Below are 16,516 nucleotides of genomic sequence, written 5' to 3' on the forward strand. Positions count from 1 at the left end.
AGTGGTGTCCTAACAGCATAGAGATACAGGCTTAACCTGCCTCTAACCTCCCAGAAAACAGTTCAGGCAGAAAGAAATTTGCTCAATAATAGTAATAATGGCAAAAGATTAACATATCAAATACCTTTAGAGAAGAGGCTCTTGAGCTACACTTCTCCAGGTTAATTAACATTTTCCTTGGGCCGGCCCATGGCTCACTTGGGAGAGTGCGGTGCTGATAACACCAAGGCCACGGGTTCGGATCCTATATAAGGATGGCCGGTTGGCTCAATGGCTGAGTGTGGTGCTGACAACACCAAGCCAAGGGTTAAGATCCCCTTACCGGTCATCTTTTGGGGAGGGAGGGAAATTTTCCTTTAACTTTCCTTCCCAGCAATCAAAAATGCTGAACATGTTGAAAGGAGAAATAGAGGCTTAAGAAGTGTTTTGATAAAACATTTTTTTCCCCTGAGTCTTGGCTATAGGGCTAATTCAAAAATTTCCTTCACATTTATAATTTTCCTCAATATAAAACACTTTACCCCCTTACCTCTGCCTATGATAGCTCTCCATTTAAAGAAAAGATTTCATAAGAGAAAATTACTTATAAGTAATTTGAAAATTGTGGTCACATCCTGGTGATACAAAATCCCTGCCTTGGGCAGACTGTGCAACTATATCACGAATAGAAAATCTTTCATTGTTTCTAAGAGGTATCTCTGTTCTGGGAACCCAATCCCAGTGCAGTAGAAATCGTTTTAGTATTCTTAATGTATGCCCCAAAATATCTCCTTAAAACAACAAAGCCTTTTTTTCCTTTTAGATTTTTTTCCCCTACTCCAAAGCTAATGAGTCATTCATACCAAATATTTCCATGTTGCTTCTGCCACCAGCATAACCTTCATAGGAAACTGAACAGGTTTTTGCATCTTTCCTGATTATGGCAATATACAGAAGGCTCAAGACACCGTTCTCCCTAATATCCACAACATCTGTACAAAATATCTGTATATCTGTACAAAATGCATCAATGTAAGGACAATTGTGCCCAATTTTCATGAATCTGATAAAAAGTTGTTATATGAATTGGTGCTGGATTACTAAAATAATTCTCAGTTTTTTTGATTTTAAAAATTATACTTTTAATTATAGAAGACTGTTAGAATAATACAATGTAGATAGACACTAGGATAACTGTGATCAATACCATAAGGAAAACTGCTCTACATACGTAATGGTTCATTCACTCTCTACAACCATAGAAAACAGGCACAAAGTGTTCAGAGTATGTGCAGAAGCATCCAGGGACTTGGGAGCAGAAGGCATGCAAAAAGCATCAGCAAATAGAGCTGATGCATAACTTCTACATAAAGTTCAGCACAGCAGTGGGCAGCAATTGGCAGAAAAAGAGGAGACAGAACTGGTGTGGCCCTTGCCCTTTTAACTTCCCAGCTGGATTGTACGTGTATGGAGAGATGGCTGGGCACTTTAGAAGACTTTTCTCAAGCCTTTCACCTCTAAGAAGCCAAAAGCCGCAGCAAGAACAGGTTGGGTTGGGGCAAGAGCAGAGAAGGAAAAGGGGGTGAAATACAATTAGGTCATGGCCACTCCCAAGATGACACCTGTAGTGGCTCACAGAAGCAACAGGAAAATTTTGATATTCATTAAAGCCATCAGCAACACTGATACAGGAAAAGACATATTTGAGTTTAGTTACCAAGAACACATAAGTCACCTAACAAATTAAAATATGAATATCCACAGTGTGCTAGGTTTTGTATAGAACAAAAAACATGCTCTCTGCCAGAGTTTGTATTTAAATAGGAGTGGCAACATGAAGAAACCCCCTCAGTGAAGTGGTTTTTCGTTGTGTTACTTTTGAAGTTGTGTCATTTGCAAGTGATGCAGTCCCACAGAGCTGTGGGTCACAATAACACATTCTAGTAAACTACCCAAGAGAGACCACTGGCTCCTTTAACACCAAGTCCCAAAGAACTATGGCAAAAGCATTTTTTAAATGTTACAACATTCACTATAAAGCACAGTAGAAATAAACAGGGGCACTCTCAAAATACATTCCTTACTCCAGTCCCATCTCCTCAGTATCAATTCCTCCCACCCCGCATACTTGGATAAGCATCACATCTGGGATATTTCTTTTTTTTTTTTTTTTTTTTGTCTTTTTCGTGACCGGCACTCAGCCAGTGAGTGCACCGGCCATTCCTATATAGGATCCGAACCCGCGGCAGCAGGAGCGTCGCCGCGCTCCCAGCGCCGCACTCTCCCGAGTGCGTCATGGGCTCGGCCCATCTGGGATATTTCTTAATTCCATTCCTGTTTGGGCTGAGATAAGGAGAACTGACACTATTGGGCTTAAATTGAGTCAACTCACATTTTAACTGCTTATATCTGTAGGCTAGGAGGATGGAAATACATTCCTATGTGGGTTTATTAATTCCTTCTGACTAGGCCAAAGGGCTCTTCATTGCCATAGGAGATAATTCAGTCTGAGAACAGGACAATCAACCTGTCTGGTCATTATCTCCCACAACTGATGTACACATACAAACAAGTGCTTAGTTCTGTACTAAGGCAGACCTTATTGGGAGATGCATACTATAGCACTAGTGTTCAATTTTTTCATGATTTTTTAAAAAGATTTCTCACATTGGAGTTATGTCTGTAGTTCTGTCACATGATCCATATCACCCAAGAACATGCTAATTCTGTGTGAATTCAGTTTCTGCTATTAGAAAAACCACAGGAATACACATATCACTGTACATACACATGCCCTTATGCAAGCTAAGATAAACACTAAGATGTGGCTCTTATCAAATCCTAGAGTTAGCAGTACAGGGAGAATTGATCTTAAAGATTAGAGGGGAAACAACACAGAAATGACCTACATTCATTGGGAAGGGACTCCTTGCTTCCTTCCCTGAAGGGGTCAATTCCACTTGTTCCTTATTCACCACCATCACTTATGGTCCTATCTTTCCTTGAAGATATTTTCCCTACAATGTTCCCTATTGCAATCCCCAAAGAAAATTCATACATCTGATTAATGGCAATAACAACAGTGGGCATCTCTTGCTAAAGTCACACCATTGATGGGTCCTTGGTCCCCAAACCTGTGTCTCATTTTTCCTTTCAAACTGTATCTTCAGTTAGCTTTCACAAAGATGCAAACTTTAAACAAGTTAATTAGAAACAATAAGAAGAAGCAAAGTTATGATCATTGCCTTCATCATGCAGAATCTTGCTCTCAGATACAAAGGTATGAGCAACTCAAGGAAAGAGCCCTTTGGAGGGGAAGGTGTGTGCCCAACTACCATGGTGTGTAAATAGGTGTGGCAACTCAGGCTGAGTCTCTAGTTGCCTTCTTGCAAAGCAGCTGTGACTAGCCTATTAGAGTCCCCCAGCACAGTTCTTTGGGCCAGGATGGGAGAAAAAACTTTTAAAGATTTACTCCATTTCCAGCCCTGGGCATTTACCAGCATTTGTTCCCTGTTCTTCAGATTTCCAGTTACTTGTGGGGCTGATTTTGCGGAAATAATCCTTTAATATTTAGTGAAGAAAAATCACTATCTTGGAGGAAGGGATAAAGTTCTCAATGCCGTGGGTCAGAATTTCAAATGGCAGGCCGGCCTGTGGCTCACTTGGTAGAGTGTGGTGCTGAGAATTTCAAATGGCTTGTCTTCTTTGATGTTTTAAATTGTGGCCCACAACTAGGAAAGTCAGTACAGTAAAAGAAGCTCAGTCATGAGGGAGCTCACTGATAGCAAATAAAATTGTACCTTCAAATGAATCATTTCTCAGTCATCATAATTACAGGACTTAGTCAGTATGAACTCGCTTATGTTTAATAAGAGCTGAGCTCCGGCTGAAACTCTTTTCGCATTCAGTACATTCATAAGGCTTCTCTCCCGTATGAACTCTTTGATGTGTGATGAGGTTGGAGCTCTGGGTAAAACCTTTTCCACACTGCACACACTCGTAGGGCTTCTCTCCTGTGTGGGTTCTCTGGTGTTTAATTAGATCTGACCTTTCACCAAAGCTTCGCCAACATTCATTACACTCATAGGGCTTTTCTCCAGTGTGAATTTTCTGGTGTGTGATGAGATGAGAGCTCCGGCTGAAGCTTTTCCCACAAGCATTGCATTCATATGGCTTCTCCCCAGTGTGGGTTCTCTGATGCTGAACCAAATGTGAGATGCGGCTGAAATTCTCCCCACATTCATTACAGTGGTATGGTTTTTCTCCCGTATGGGCTCTGCGATGGCGCACAAGGTCAGAGTTCTGACTAAAATTCTTCCCACACTCATCACACTTGTAGGGCCTCTCTCCTGTGTGGACCCGATAGTGTTTGATGAGATCAGATCTCTCACTGAAGCCTCGCCCACATTCGTTACACTCATAAGGCTTCTCACCTGTGTGGGTCCTTTGGTGTTGAGCTAGGTGAGAGCTCCGGCTGAAACTTTTCCCACACTCCTCGCACTCATAGGGTTTCTCTCCACTATGTGTCCTTTGGTGCTGGATGAGGTGAGAGAGCCGGCAGAAACTTTTCCCACACTCATTACATTTGTGAGGCTTCTCTCCAGTGTGGATTGTCTGATGCTGAATGAGGTGAGAGCTTCTTCCAAAACTTTTCCCACACTCATTACAGTCATAGGGTCTCTCTCCAGTATGTGTTCTTTGATGCTGAATAAGGTGTGAGCTACGACTGAAGCCCTTTCCACATTCATAACACTTATAGGGTCTATCTCCAGTGTGGGTTTTCTGATGTCGATTAAGGTCTGAGATCTGACTGAAGGCCTTTCCACAATGAGAGCATATATGATATCGGATGCCTGTGTGGACTTCTTTCTGGGCAAGCAGATCAGTGACTTGCTGGAGAGGATAGCTTACCCACTCTTCTGCTGTTAAATCTCCCCACTGTCTTTCTGACCTATCCCCACTTTCAAAGGCCTCTTCACTTTCAGGATTTTCCTCAGCATTCCTAACAGGTCTTTCAGATGTGGTCCCAAATTCTACATCTTCACTAATCTCTTGCTTTGGATTCACCTCGTTCTCACTCCTGATCTCAAAATCTGCAAGAAACAGTAAGTAATAATAAGATTGGTAAATGCACAAAACAATTATCTACTGTGTGCTAGGCACTATACTAAATTCTTTATATGAATCACTTTATTCATTATCACAACCATCCTGAGAGTCAGGCAGTATATCTCTATTTTATGAATGAGAAATCCAAAATCCAGACAAGTGAAATAACTTGCCTAAGGTTAAAGCAGTAAATGATAGAGCCAGGTTTCAAACCCAGGTGTGTCTGATAAAAAGGTCAAGCTCTATGTCACTATAGTTAATGGTTCTTTAAGAAAACTGCATATTCCTAGCATTTCGAAAGAAGAAAACAACCAGAAATGGAAAACATAAGAGACTCTAAATTAGAATCTCTAACAGCCTAGAGCCTTGAAATTTTATATGTGTATGTGTATTTTTTTTTTTTAACTTGTCAAGTTTTCATCATTATCATCATATAAGATTTACTAATGAAGGGCCAGCCCGTGGCTCACTTGGGAGAGTGTGGTGTTGATAACACCAAGGCCAAGGGTTCAGATCCTTATATAGGGATGGCCGGTTAGCTCACTTGGGAGAGCGTGGTGCTGACAACACCAAATCAAGTGTTAAGATCTCCTTACCAATCATCTTTAAAAAAAAAAAAAAAAAAAGATTTACTAACGACCACCGAGGGTCATAGGTTTGGATCCCCCTACAGGCCAGCAACAACAACAACAAAAAGATTTACTAAGAACCTAACTACGGTAGTACGGAGAAAAGCAGATTTTTAACTATCTATGTCATGTTTTAGGTGACAGAAATAGAGACTGCCGAATGCTACTTTCTACTTTCTAGTGGTCTTTTAATGAAAATAGGAGTGGGAAGGTTGAAGAAGGTACAGAAGATGTCTGGCTCAGAACATTCTTGACAGTGACTAAATATATTTCATATCTAGTCTTCAAATGAAAATCAAAATATACAACCACTGTCTACAAGGAACTTTCTACCAGACACTGCATTGTCCAAATTGGGTTTCTTAGTACCCTCTTCAGAAAGATGTTAGTAGGTATGTTGGAAGAAAAGAGTCCATGGATAAATTAGTTTGGTAAATGGTGCATACAATATCCTCTCCTTAGAAACCCACAATGCCTGATAAGAAAAAAGTAAAGGTTCTTGAGGAATCCTGAGGTAAAGAAGGCTTATAAATATTGGTTGGGCAAGAAACCAGTTTTCTGGTGCTTCCATCCTTCTGCAAATGCTCCTTGGGCTATAGGAATATAAATTTACATTTAAAAAAATTCTCATTTCTTGTTTTTTGTTGGATTGAGTAGAATACTTGGGCTATAGACTGCAATAGATGTGGGTAGATAACTTTATTTATGGTTGCTTTTCTAAAGGAAGGATCCAAGAAACTTGGGACATCAGAGAAAGTCCAATTTGAAAAGGAAAGCCCTCAGAGTCATCTTTTGTTCTGCGAAAACCTATGGAATAAAGATTTCAACAAAAGTATTAGTCCTAATGAGTGGCAGAGGACCTAATGAACCATGCAAGCTTGCTAACTTCTGTCAAGTCTTAACAGGAGACAAAGTGAGTCAAAAGACTCCAGCTCGAGAATATACTGTTTGTTTTAGTTACATCCACAACAAAGTATAGCTAAGAGACATGACAACTTTGCAAACCATGAAAAAAAAAATAGGTTGCCCTCTCTAATAGAATTTGTGATCTCACTATTTCAGGATTCTTCTGGGACAACATCTGACACACTCAAAATCTATAATCAACTCTGAAAAATATCTAGACAAGAACCTACTCAGATAAAGAACTCAAGATAAAGCTAGGGCTCTGAAGCCAAAATAAACACAAAAAGCTGTCTTTTGCCTTCCCATGAACCTGGGTTAGAACTCCCTCATCTTCTAGTGCCCTAGAGTGAAAGCACCATTTACAGGGGCATTTATATCCTGGCAAGCACCATTATGTCAGACCTGTTTGGTCAGTGATCTGTACAAACAAGCTGGAGAATGGCAAATAACTCAGGGAACAAGAAATCTGAACGTTTCTGAAACGTGCAGAAACATTTTTTCTTTTTAGACAATATGATGTGGACATTCCCATATTCAAAGATTTGCCTGAAGGGCCAGCCCGTGGCTCACTTGGGAGAGTGTGATGCTGTTAACACCAAGGCCACGGGTTCGGATCCCTATATAGGGATGGCTGGTTAGCTCACTTGGGAAAGCATGGTGCTGACAACACCAAGTCAAGGGTTAAGATCTCCTTACCGGTCATCTTTTAAAAAAAAAAAAAAAAAAAACCCCACAAAGATTTGCCTGAGGACTCAACTCAAGCCAATATCCAATTAAGTGCTTTAAAAAAATCAACTAAGCTGTGTCGAAAGAGCTAAGCTATTTTGACACAGTCTCAAAAATGTGGGGGTGAAGAAAGGTAGAATCCTTACCTAATGAGACAACATTTCCATAATTCTCCTGCATAACATCCCTGTATAGGTCCCTTTGCGTAGGGTCCAGAGGTCTCCATTCTTCTCGGGTGAGGTACATGGCCATATCTTCAAATGTCACAGGTGCCTGAAATCACACAATGCTTCCTCATTACTTGGTATCTAGGAGGTTAGTACCAGTTTTTCTTCTTGAAATTAGAGACATGGTTAGAAATATTGAGGAGGCAAAATGTATTAAGTCTAATCTGCAGAATCCAAAGAAATAAACAAATGAAAAAGAGATGTGGAAAAGAAGGGAACAATTTATGAGCTGACTGCTCTGGTCCCATAACCAAAGATCCCTGCCCCACTTGGGGAACCTTATCCTCTAGGCATGCCTTTCTCAGAACCCTTTTAGCACTTACATCACTCCATACCTTTACTCACAATGTTACTCTCTTCCTAAAATATCTTTCTCAGACTAGTGAAATTCTACTATTCTTTGTGGTCCTGCTCCAGTACCGACTGTTTCTTCAGTGCCCCCCACCCCTCTGCTCCGCTCCTAGCTGTTATGCCCCCGATGGAATTTATTACTCCCACTTCTTGGTTCCTACACCACAGCATTTTGTTCCTATAGCAAATAGAGCATTTATCACATTGTGTCACGGTTAACCGGATGCGTCTTTCTCCTTGCACATTGTAAGCAGGCGGGTAGCGCCGGTCTCCTCCTTTTTTTACCCCCCCCAGTACTTAAATGCATACAGCAAGTGTTTGGTATATGCTTGTATGTGGCTATAATGGCCTGGTACTAGGCCCCTGGAGGCAGAAAACTCAAGCGAACGAATTACTAATCCCAGAGAATTTCCCACAGGAGTTTGCAGAGCAGACAAATGACAGACGAGGTGGGTAAGCAGAGGCAAGGTCCAAGAAGCCACCCCCAGCTTACCTGGGACCCAGCCATGAGCAGGGTGGCTGCCATCGCGGGCACAAGGGTTCGCCTCCAGGGAGAAAGGGCAGGAAAAGCAGACAGCAGACAGCGCTGAAGGAGGCGAAAAGCTGGGCGTGAGGCACGGTACAACAGGCCCTGCCCACTCCCCAGGGCTGGAGTTCTGGCCGCAAGGCGGGCGGGGAGGTCCCTGAACCCGGGACGCGTCACTCCCCTCTCTGACCCCCGAGCCCCACCCGCCCTCTGTGTCTCCGCCACCACGGGGTGGAGGCAATGCTGGAATCTACTAGGACAGCCCCCTGGCTGGGCCCCTCAGGGGCGGGGGGGTCAGGCCGATGCTGTCTCGGGGAGGAGGCTCTCAGCCCAGCCCACATAACGCCTCTGCTCTTCCATGTCGAGGCTGGGTCCTTTCCGGCAGCTGCCTCGGCCAATCAGCGAGCAAAGCTCGGAGAACGCTCTGCCAATTAGATGCCGAGCCCTAGGCCCGCCTCCTGCAGCGTGGCCGAGCTCCTCCATCGCGCCTGCGCTGCCCCCGTGGCTGCCGGGAATTTGTGTTCCACCCCGGCGTACAAAAGCCAGTGAGAGGCCAAGATCCGAGGAGGGAAAAGAACAAAAGGGCGGAGAAGGAAGCGCGTCCTCCGAGCCAGGGCGGAGTATCTCCCGCTTTCTGCTCTTGGAGACCATAGCCTGTTTAAGTCAGGGAGATTGCCCTGCTTTTCCTCACATCCCTAGAAGCTTCCTTTGAGTCAGACCTCATTATCCGCGATGTCGGTCCTAATTTAAGTGCTGGCCTGTGCTGAGCTCCGCTGGGATTAGCCCTCATCTGACAGCCCAGGCCAGAGAGAAAAGCGGCAGCCGCCCACTCCCCAGGGAAGACTCGGAGGCCGAGCGGAACTTTGAGCCCCGCCCACGCACTACATCTCCCAGTAGCCTCTGCGGCGTTCGCACCCTGCCACGCAGACTACGACTCCCAGGAGGCCCCGCGCCGCCCGTCCGCCTCGCGAGTGTGGACTGCGGCTGGGCCTGGCGGTGTCCCGTAGGGGTGTCCGACTGCGTCCTTCTAAAGAAAGCGCCCCTTGAGAGGCGGACTGAGCTGCGCTCAGCTGACGGGAATCGAAAGCCCTGAGGGAAATCAGAAACGGGATGGGGGATCGGGTGCTTGAGGAGGAGATGGCCAAGTCTCAGGGCGGGGTCTGGCTGTCCTTTTCATTCCAGAGGGCTTGTCTGCTAATAGGGTTCCTGCAGGCCTACCGCGCCGAAGGGACCCTGGACCTCTCAGGGCCTGAGCCGGGCAGGACCTCGGGATGTTAGCTGTCCCTGTTCGGCTGAAGGTAGGAGGCCGAAAACCCGAGTTGGGAACGAACAGACATACCTCCTGACCGCAAATGATCCACTAGCTCACAGGCTCCAAGATCCGAGAGGCTTTAAACTGATCCCAAAGCCGCAGACAGAGTCCTTTCAGACCTCTGACGTTCGGAAAGAGTCTAGAGATCACTGGCAGGTCCCGGAGATCTCAGACCTGCAGGTCGATCTCGAATCCGTAGACTTGAAGGCAAAATGAGATTGTAGACTGATCCCGAAGATTCTCAGATTCCGGAGACCTCAGACTCACAGGCAGCTCAGAAACCGCAGGCTCATAGGCAGATCCCTGAGACCACAGCAGCTGGCCAAGAAATACCACCAGCAGCTAAGCTGCATTCAGCTGGAGTTCCTCTGAACGGAAGGACTTGCAGCCTTCCCTTTCCCCAGCCAGGGTGAAGGAATTAGACAATGGAAGTCGAACACTAGGGAAAGCAGGCATTCTGCGTGGGGAAGAGCTTCTAGCTCACTGTAGCCTTGGAGAGGGAAGTGATGGAAAAAGAATATAGCAGCTTATTGGGGACTCCCACCCTCTTCAAGTTATAAATATCCCCAGAACCTTGGCTACGTGCCCGGAAGCCTGTTGTCTTTAACTGTACAGGAGACTTCTCTGCCTGGGCTGGGAAAGGGGCTTTTCTTTTGTTTTGCAGATACATCCACCCACTAAGGGACTTGAATTTTTTTTTTTCAAGCATGACTTCAGGCCATGCTTTTATTAGTGAGTATCCTGTTCCCAGTGCCCAGTTATTTATGGTTAAATTACTCAAGTGTCTAAAAAGAAGAACTAGTAGGACCCTATTCAGCCATAATGCAGACTCTCTCACTCCTACTCCCCTTCCCAATCCCAGCTGTGGGCTAGGAATTCTTTAGATGCCACAAAATGGTACCATCCTACCCCACATAAAGTTGATTTGGGCACCACATAAAATGGAATCCTGGAGGATTCCCAAGAGGCAGTATCCGTAGCAGAAAGAATGTGGACATCAAGGTCAGGCGGACCTGGGTTGGAATCCAGGCTGGGTATCCTTTGGAAAGTCATTTAATCTCTCCATTTCCCTTTCTGTAAAATGGGGATAATAATACCTAAGGATGTGAGGACTAAGTGAGGTGACATAAAGCACTCTGCACAGAGTGAGCACTCTGTTATTAATCCTACCTTTGGTGGCAGGGGAGATTTCTAGAAAGGCCTATGGGCATATTCAATTGCTCAGAAAATCTGGGAAATCAAAGTTACTCAATAGCTGTGAGGATCTGTGGGTGACCTTATCCTCATATTGTGTTTCTGCGGGAAATTCAGACAGAGCTGGAAGTTGGGCCAGTTTGGTGGTGGGTTCAAGTGAATGGTGTGTTGAGCCTAGTAGAGGAGAAGTCCTTGGGGCTGCCAGAAACCCAGCAAGATGAAGCCTCCCACCTCAAACCCAGCAAGTTGAAACCTCTGGGTCAGGGGTTAATAACCAAACTCCTTGGAACAAGGACAAGGGGGACTGGTTCAGACTTTGGGCTGAGCAATTGCAGGTTTCTAACTGGGCCTGAGGTGAGATGAGGGCTTGAGGCTTGAGGCCCTCAGCCCTGCACAGCTCCCTTTTCATCCCTTCTCTGACAGACTGCTTTGTAAATTTTCTTAGGCCCTTTTCTCCCCTTGCTGTAGTGCTGTAAGCCCTTCTTTGTGCTCTCACTGTTTCTTTTATTCCTCAGGCCTGCCTGGGGGCAGGACAGCTCTCCAAGCCCGGTTGGCTGCTTGCCTTCTTCTGTAAGTACTCTTTTCTTTCTTCACCTGAGACCCTCCAAGAGGGTGGAGAAGAGAGGCTGAGAGCAGATGGAAAGCATGACTGCATTTATAGCCCCTGGGGGGAGTGGGGAAAAGGGGGAGGAAAGACAGTGGCTGATGGGCTTCCTGTTGCAGCCTTCAGCTGGACTCTGAGGGCTGGGGTCACTGGAGGAGGAAGTGGCTTCCTGCCCCATTGTTCAGGACTTCGGTGTTTCTCAGGAATACTTATTGTATGTGGGTTTTCAGTAATGAACTTGGAAGGTATTGTTTGTTCCCATCATTCAGCAAACAGTGAGCACCTTCTGTATGCAGAGGTAGCAGAACAGCCTATCACTAAGGAAAGGGCCCAGGAGAGCCATTTGGCCAGGGTCTCCAATTTAGGCTTTTGACATTACCTCCAAATGAGATTATACATTATATTGGAGCTACTGGTTAATTTGATCAAAGACCCTCTCTGTATATTCTAAAACTTGTGTCCTATTACCAGACCACCGTGCCTGTGGAGCACTGCAAGTTAAAATCCTATAATTATCTTGTGAGCAGCACAATTATGTGGTAATTTTTTTGTATCAGAAGCATTAATTTGTTAGATATTTAAAAATGTGCCTTGACATGCCACTCACTGCTGCCACGGGGCCCACCTGGGGTGCTGAGGCATGGATCCGAGACTGATCCCTCCTTCTGCATCCAGGCAAGGAGCATGCCAAAAACACCACTTCCATGGGGGGGGGGGCCCACCACATCCACCACAATAGCCACGGCTGCCACAAAAGTGGCTAGACACCACAATCGCTGTGTAGATGTCCTGCAAGCCACTCAAGTGCATTGACGCAAAGAGAGTAAACAACAGAGACCAAAGAAAAGAAGAGTTTGTCTCTCTCCACAAAGCCCATTCCAGAGTGACAGAAGAAGCATCTACTCTATGGTAATAGAGGGGGACCTGAACACACCTCTTCAGCACTGGACAGATCATCTAGGCAACAAATCAGTAGAGTAACCATTACTCTTTCAGACGGAGAGAAGAAATCTATGGTTATCAGAGGTGGAAGGGGGGAGGAAGACAGGGATGGGGAGAGATTGGAAAAGGGGCATAAAGAATAAGTAAGATTTGTAATCATGTATATGCAAATAATATTGATTTGATCAACATACGTCAGTGTTGAACCCCCAAAATATGTATAATCAATTAAAAAAATTAAAAATAAATAAATTGTAAAAAAAATTAAAATGTTCCTTGAGAGCTGGCTGGTTAGTTTATTTGGTTAGAATGTGGTGCTGATAACACCAGGGTCCAGGGTTCAATCCCTGTACTGGCCAGTGAAAATAAATAAATAAATAAAAATACACCTCAATGTTTATAATCCTATTTGTCATCTTTTTCAAATAGACTGGGAACCTTAAAAAATTGAAGTCTGCTCATTACTGCACAAGGAGTTGGGACATGAGGGACACATTGACTTGCAAACAGTCATTGTAGTCCAAATGCTATGGTAAGGGGTGAGCTAGTCAGTACCCAGGAGGGGGTGGACTCCCAGCTGTGAAGGAGGGGAGGAGGCTTCACGGAGGAGGTGACATCTGAGCTGGCTTGCAAAGACTGTAATAGTTCTGTAGGTGGAGAAGATAGGAGGGAAAGCATTCCAGTCTTCAAGAACAGCATGTGCAATGGCACAGAGGTGTTAAAGGACAGAGCATGTTCAAGAATGGCCAGAGTGTGGGGGTGGAGCAGCAGGAGGAGGAAGCAGAGCAGGGACAGTCTCTTATGTCCCCTTGCCTTCTGGCCTGTTTGTCTCTGCCTTTGGCTGTGGATCAGCAAAGCTGGAGATGAGATGCAGGCTGGGGGCGGCCTGGGGTGAGAAGAGCAGACTGCAGGAGGAGGGTGGAGTGGAGAGGATTGGGTAGCTCTCTATGACCTCGTGCTTTTCAGTTGACTTTCTCCAAACAGCACCAATATTTCAAAAAGTGTAAACAATTGCATTAAAAATGTACAACAACCTTAATTAGTATTGTTTAGCCACTTCAAGACACCAAATAAGCCCATATTCACTGAATCCTATTCTGTGCCAGACACTGAGCTGGGAAACAGGACATCACCCCTCACAGGGACTGCAGGGCTGCTGTGAGGATTAAATGAGAGAATGGTGCAGAGGAGGGCCTCGGCACACGGTGGCCATCATTCTTATGTGGGGAGATAAAACACATCACAGATGCTCTGAGAGGTGAAGCCATATTTCAAAGTTGCTCGGAGCATGACCAGGATCCTGGGTTGAAATCCAGATTCTGTCTTCTAGAAACAGAGTACTCACAGAACCTTGGTTTTCTGGGTGTGTAAAAACTACAATAATACAAATTCATATAGACAGAAAGTAGACTAGTGGATGCTAGGGGCTGTGGGAGAGAGAGAAATGAGGAGTTGTGTAATGGGTGTAAAGTTTCAGCTTTGCAAGATGAAGATTTCTGGAGACTGGTTGCACAATAATGTGAATGCACTTAACCCTACTGAACTGTACACTTAAAAATAGTCAAGATGGGGGACGGGGAAAAAGACACAACAATCACAACAATTAAGACAAGTGAACAGATATGATGTTGATGGGGGGGAGGGGAGAGAGGGAGGGAGGAAAAGGAGGAATTGGTAAAGGGACACAAAAATCAACTATACTGTATATTGATAAATTAAAATAATAATTTAAAAAGTCAAGATGGTTTATGTTATGTATATTTTGCTACAACTTTTTTTAAAAAGTATAATAATAGTAACCTGGTTCACGGGATCTGAGGGTTAGTTGAGATGATTGATGTGAAGTGCTTCCTACACTCATCTGAATAACTATAGCTAACATTTAGTAATCCATCACTGTGTGTCAGGCATGATTCTAAGTGCTCTCCTTGTGTTAACTTAGTGAATTTTCAAAACAACTCTTTGAGCTAGGAGCTATTATTAGCATTATTTTACAGATGAAAAAAGGAAGCATGAAGAAGTTATATAGTGTGCCCAAGAAACCCAGCTAGTAAATGCTCGATGATTAATAGATATAATCGACATTGTCAAAGAAATATTAAAGGAGTCATCATTGCCATGGTAGAAAGCAACGTGTGCTGGGAGGTTTTACAGTGCTGTGGGAATTCTCTGGAACCATCTCATGTTGCCAGGGGACCAGAGACTTCACAGAAGATGTGCATCTGAGGTGAGCCTTGAAGAATGGAAGAGGAAGCAAAATAAGCAGTCAGAGGTGGGAAGGCCCATTGCATATTCAAGAACAGGGCAAATACCTCCCTTAGGCTGAGCACAAAGGACAGCAGGGGTGGAAGATGAACCGCCAAAGACAGGCAGGGCGCAAGTGTCCACCAGACCAGTCAGACAAATAAAAGCCTTCAAGCCCCTCAAAAAACAAAACAAACAAACAGGCGGAGGGCAGCTTTGAAAGTCAAACCAAGGAGGCTGAATTTAATTTGATAGCTGGTAGAAATCTGCTGAAGATGATGGGGGGAAATGATGCTCCGAGCCATGCAGGTAGGATAGGGAGTGTTTTGAGTTGGGAGACCAGTAGAAGGCCTTTGCACCAGTCCTAGAAAAAAGAAAACCTTGGCTAGCCAGTTAGCTCAGTTGGTTAGAGCCTGGTGATGATAACACGAAGGTCCAGGGTTCGATCCTGTATATGCCCGCTGCCAAAAAAAGTGAAAAACAAAACAAAACAAAATCCAAAAAACAATGTTAATGTTGGTAGCAGTGGAGAGAGAGATTGGACAAGGGAACAAAGGAGAGACTGTAGAATTAGTAACTGATAAAGTGAAGAGGGCAAGGAAAAAAGTCACAGGTGGGTCTAAGGAATGAACGAGTTCACAGAAATAGGGAAAACAGGAGAGGAGACTCAAGAAAGAGAAGATGTGAGTTCAGTTTCAGATTAATTGTACTGAGTGCCAGCAGAGTACTTGGGAGGAGATATCCAAACAGGCACGTGGTGATGCAAGTCTTAAGCTAAAGAAAAATCAGGACTAAAGACAGAGCAGTCTGGATGAGGCTAATAACAAGACTTATTCTACATAGGCTTTTAGGCTCCTATAACCTTTTGAAAGTATCTTGTAAATTGGTCGTAGGATCTTGAGTGGACTTTTCTTTTCAAGGTCTCTTGGTCACAGCATTGCTGTGTGACCTTCTCTCCTTCATGCCAAGCACGTTGCCTCTCTGTTTCTCCTCACCTAAGCTTGTCTTTTTCCTCCTGTAAGGTAACAATCTCCCTCCCCTAGGAAGCCTTCCTGGGTGGCAAAAGTTAATGCTAACTCACTTATAGTTCACACCCTCTTCATCTTTAATATGAAGGAACAGATAGGGTTAAACCATGTGTTCCAGCCAGCAGCATGTGGAAAGATCCGGTGACAAGGAGGGACACAGCATGCCACAAAGACCTGAGGGAGGGCCAACGTGGCTGGAGCACAAAGTGCAGGGACAAGGCAGAGGCCAGCTCCGTGGGGCCTTGTAGGCCCTGCCAAGGGCAAGTGAAAAAAATGGAAGGTTTTCGATGGGAGTGGGAGAGTGGGGGGACTAATATGACCAGATTTGCAATTCTGAAAAGCCTATTCTGGTCAGTTGCAGAGGAGAGCATGGATTTGGGTGGGTCAGTGTGGCCAAAGGAAGACCCATTGGGAGGGTATTGACTCCTGCTGATTAATGCAGTCTGTAGACTATTCATGCTTTTCTGTGTCCTTTTGTGAAGCAGACGTGTTCTGTATAGATGTGTGGACTTGAGCCGACTTGTTCTTTTGCTGTTTAATCTGACTCATCTCCTTGGAAAACAGTAAGGTTATTGAGGGTGGAGATTCAGTTTTGTTTTTTTTCCTATGTTTTAAATCCCTATGACACCATGAACACATGGATATTTAGACCGTGACTAGTGAAAATTGCCCCAGGGTGTCACCTTTTAAAAATTCACCCAAAAGTAACCTTTATTGACATTATTAAATTGACACTGGT

The 16,516-nt window shown here is 44.6% G+C and overlaps 1 protein-coding gene across 2 annotated transcripts; it reads right to left on the bottom strand.

The window, feature by feature from the left end:
* Positions 1–1,167: 1,167 nt before the first annotated feature.
* On the bottom strand, positions 1,168–10,256 carry ZNF436 (zinc finger protein 436). Of its 2 annotated transcripts, none has more exons than XM_063105085.1 (4): positions 9,793–10,256; positions 8,421–8,513; positions 7,496–7,622; positions 1,168–5,072 (listed from the first exon to the last, which is right to left on the bottom strand). In XM_063105085.1, the coding sequence occupies exons 2-4, from the start codon at positions 8,451–8,453 to the stop codon at positions 3,820–3,822; spliced, it is 1,413 nt and encodes a 470-aa protein (XP_062961155.1). In that variant the 5' UTR covers positions 8,454–8,513; positions 9,793–10,256; the 3' UTR covers positions 1,168–3,819. The 2 variants fall into 2 exon arrangements, with proteins under 2 accessions (XP_062961155.1, XP_062961156.1); XM_063105086.1 differs by lacking the exon at positions 9,793–10,256 and adding an exon at positions 9,173–9,238.
* Positions 10,257–16,516: the final 6,260 nt, after the last annotated feature.

Source organism: Cynocephalus volans, chromosome 8, assembly GCF_027409185.1.
Source record: "Cynocephalus volans isolate mCynVol1 chromosome 8, mCynVol1.pri, whole genome shotgun sequence".
Taxonomy (NCBI): domain Eukaryota; kingdom Metazoa; phylum Chordata; class Mammalia; order Dermoptera; family Cynocephalidae; genus Cynocephalus; species Cynocephalus volans.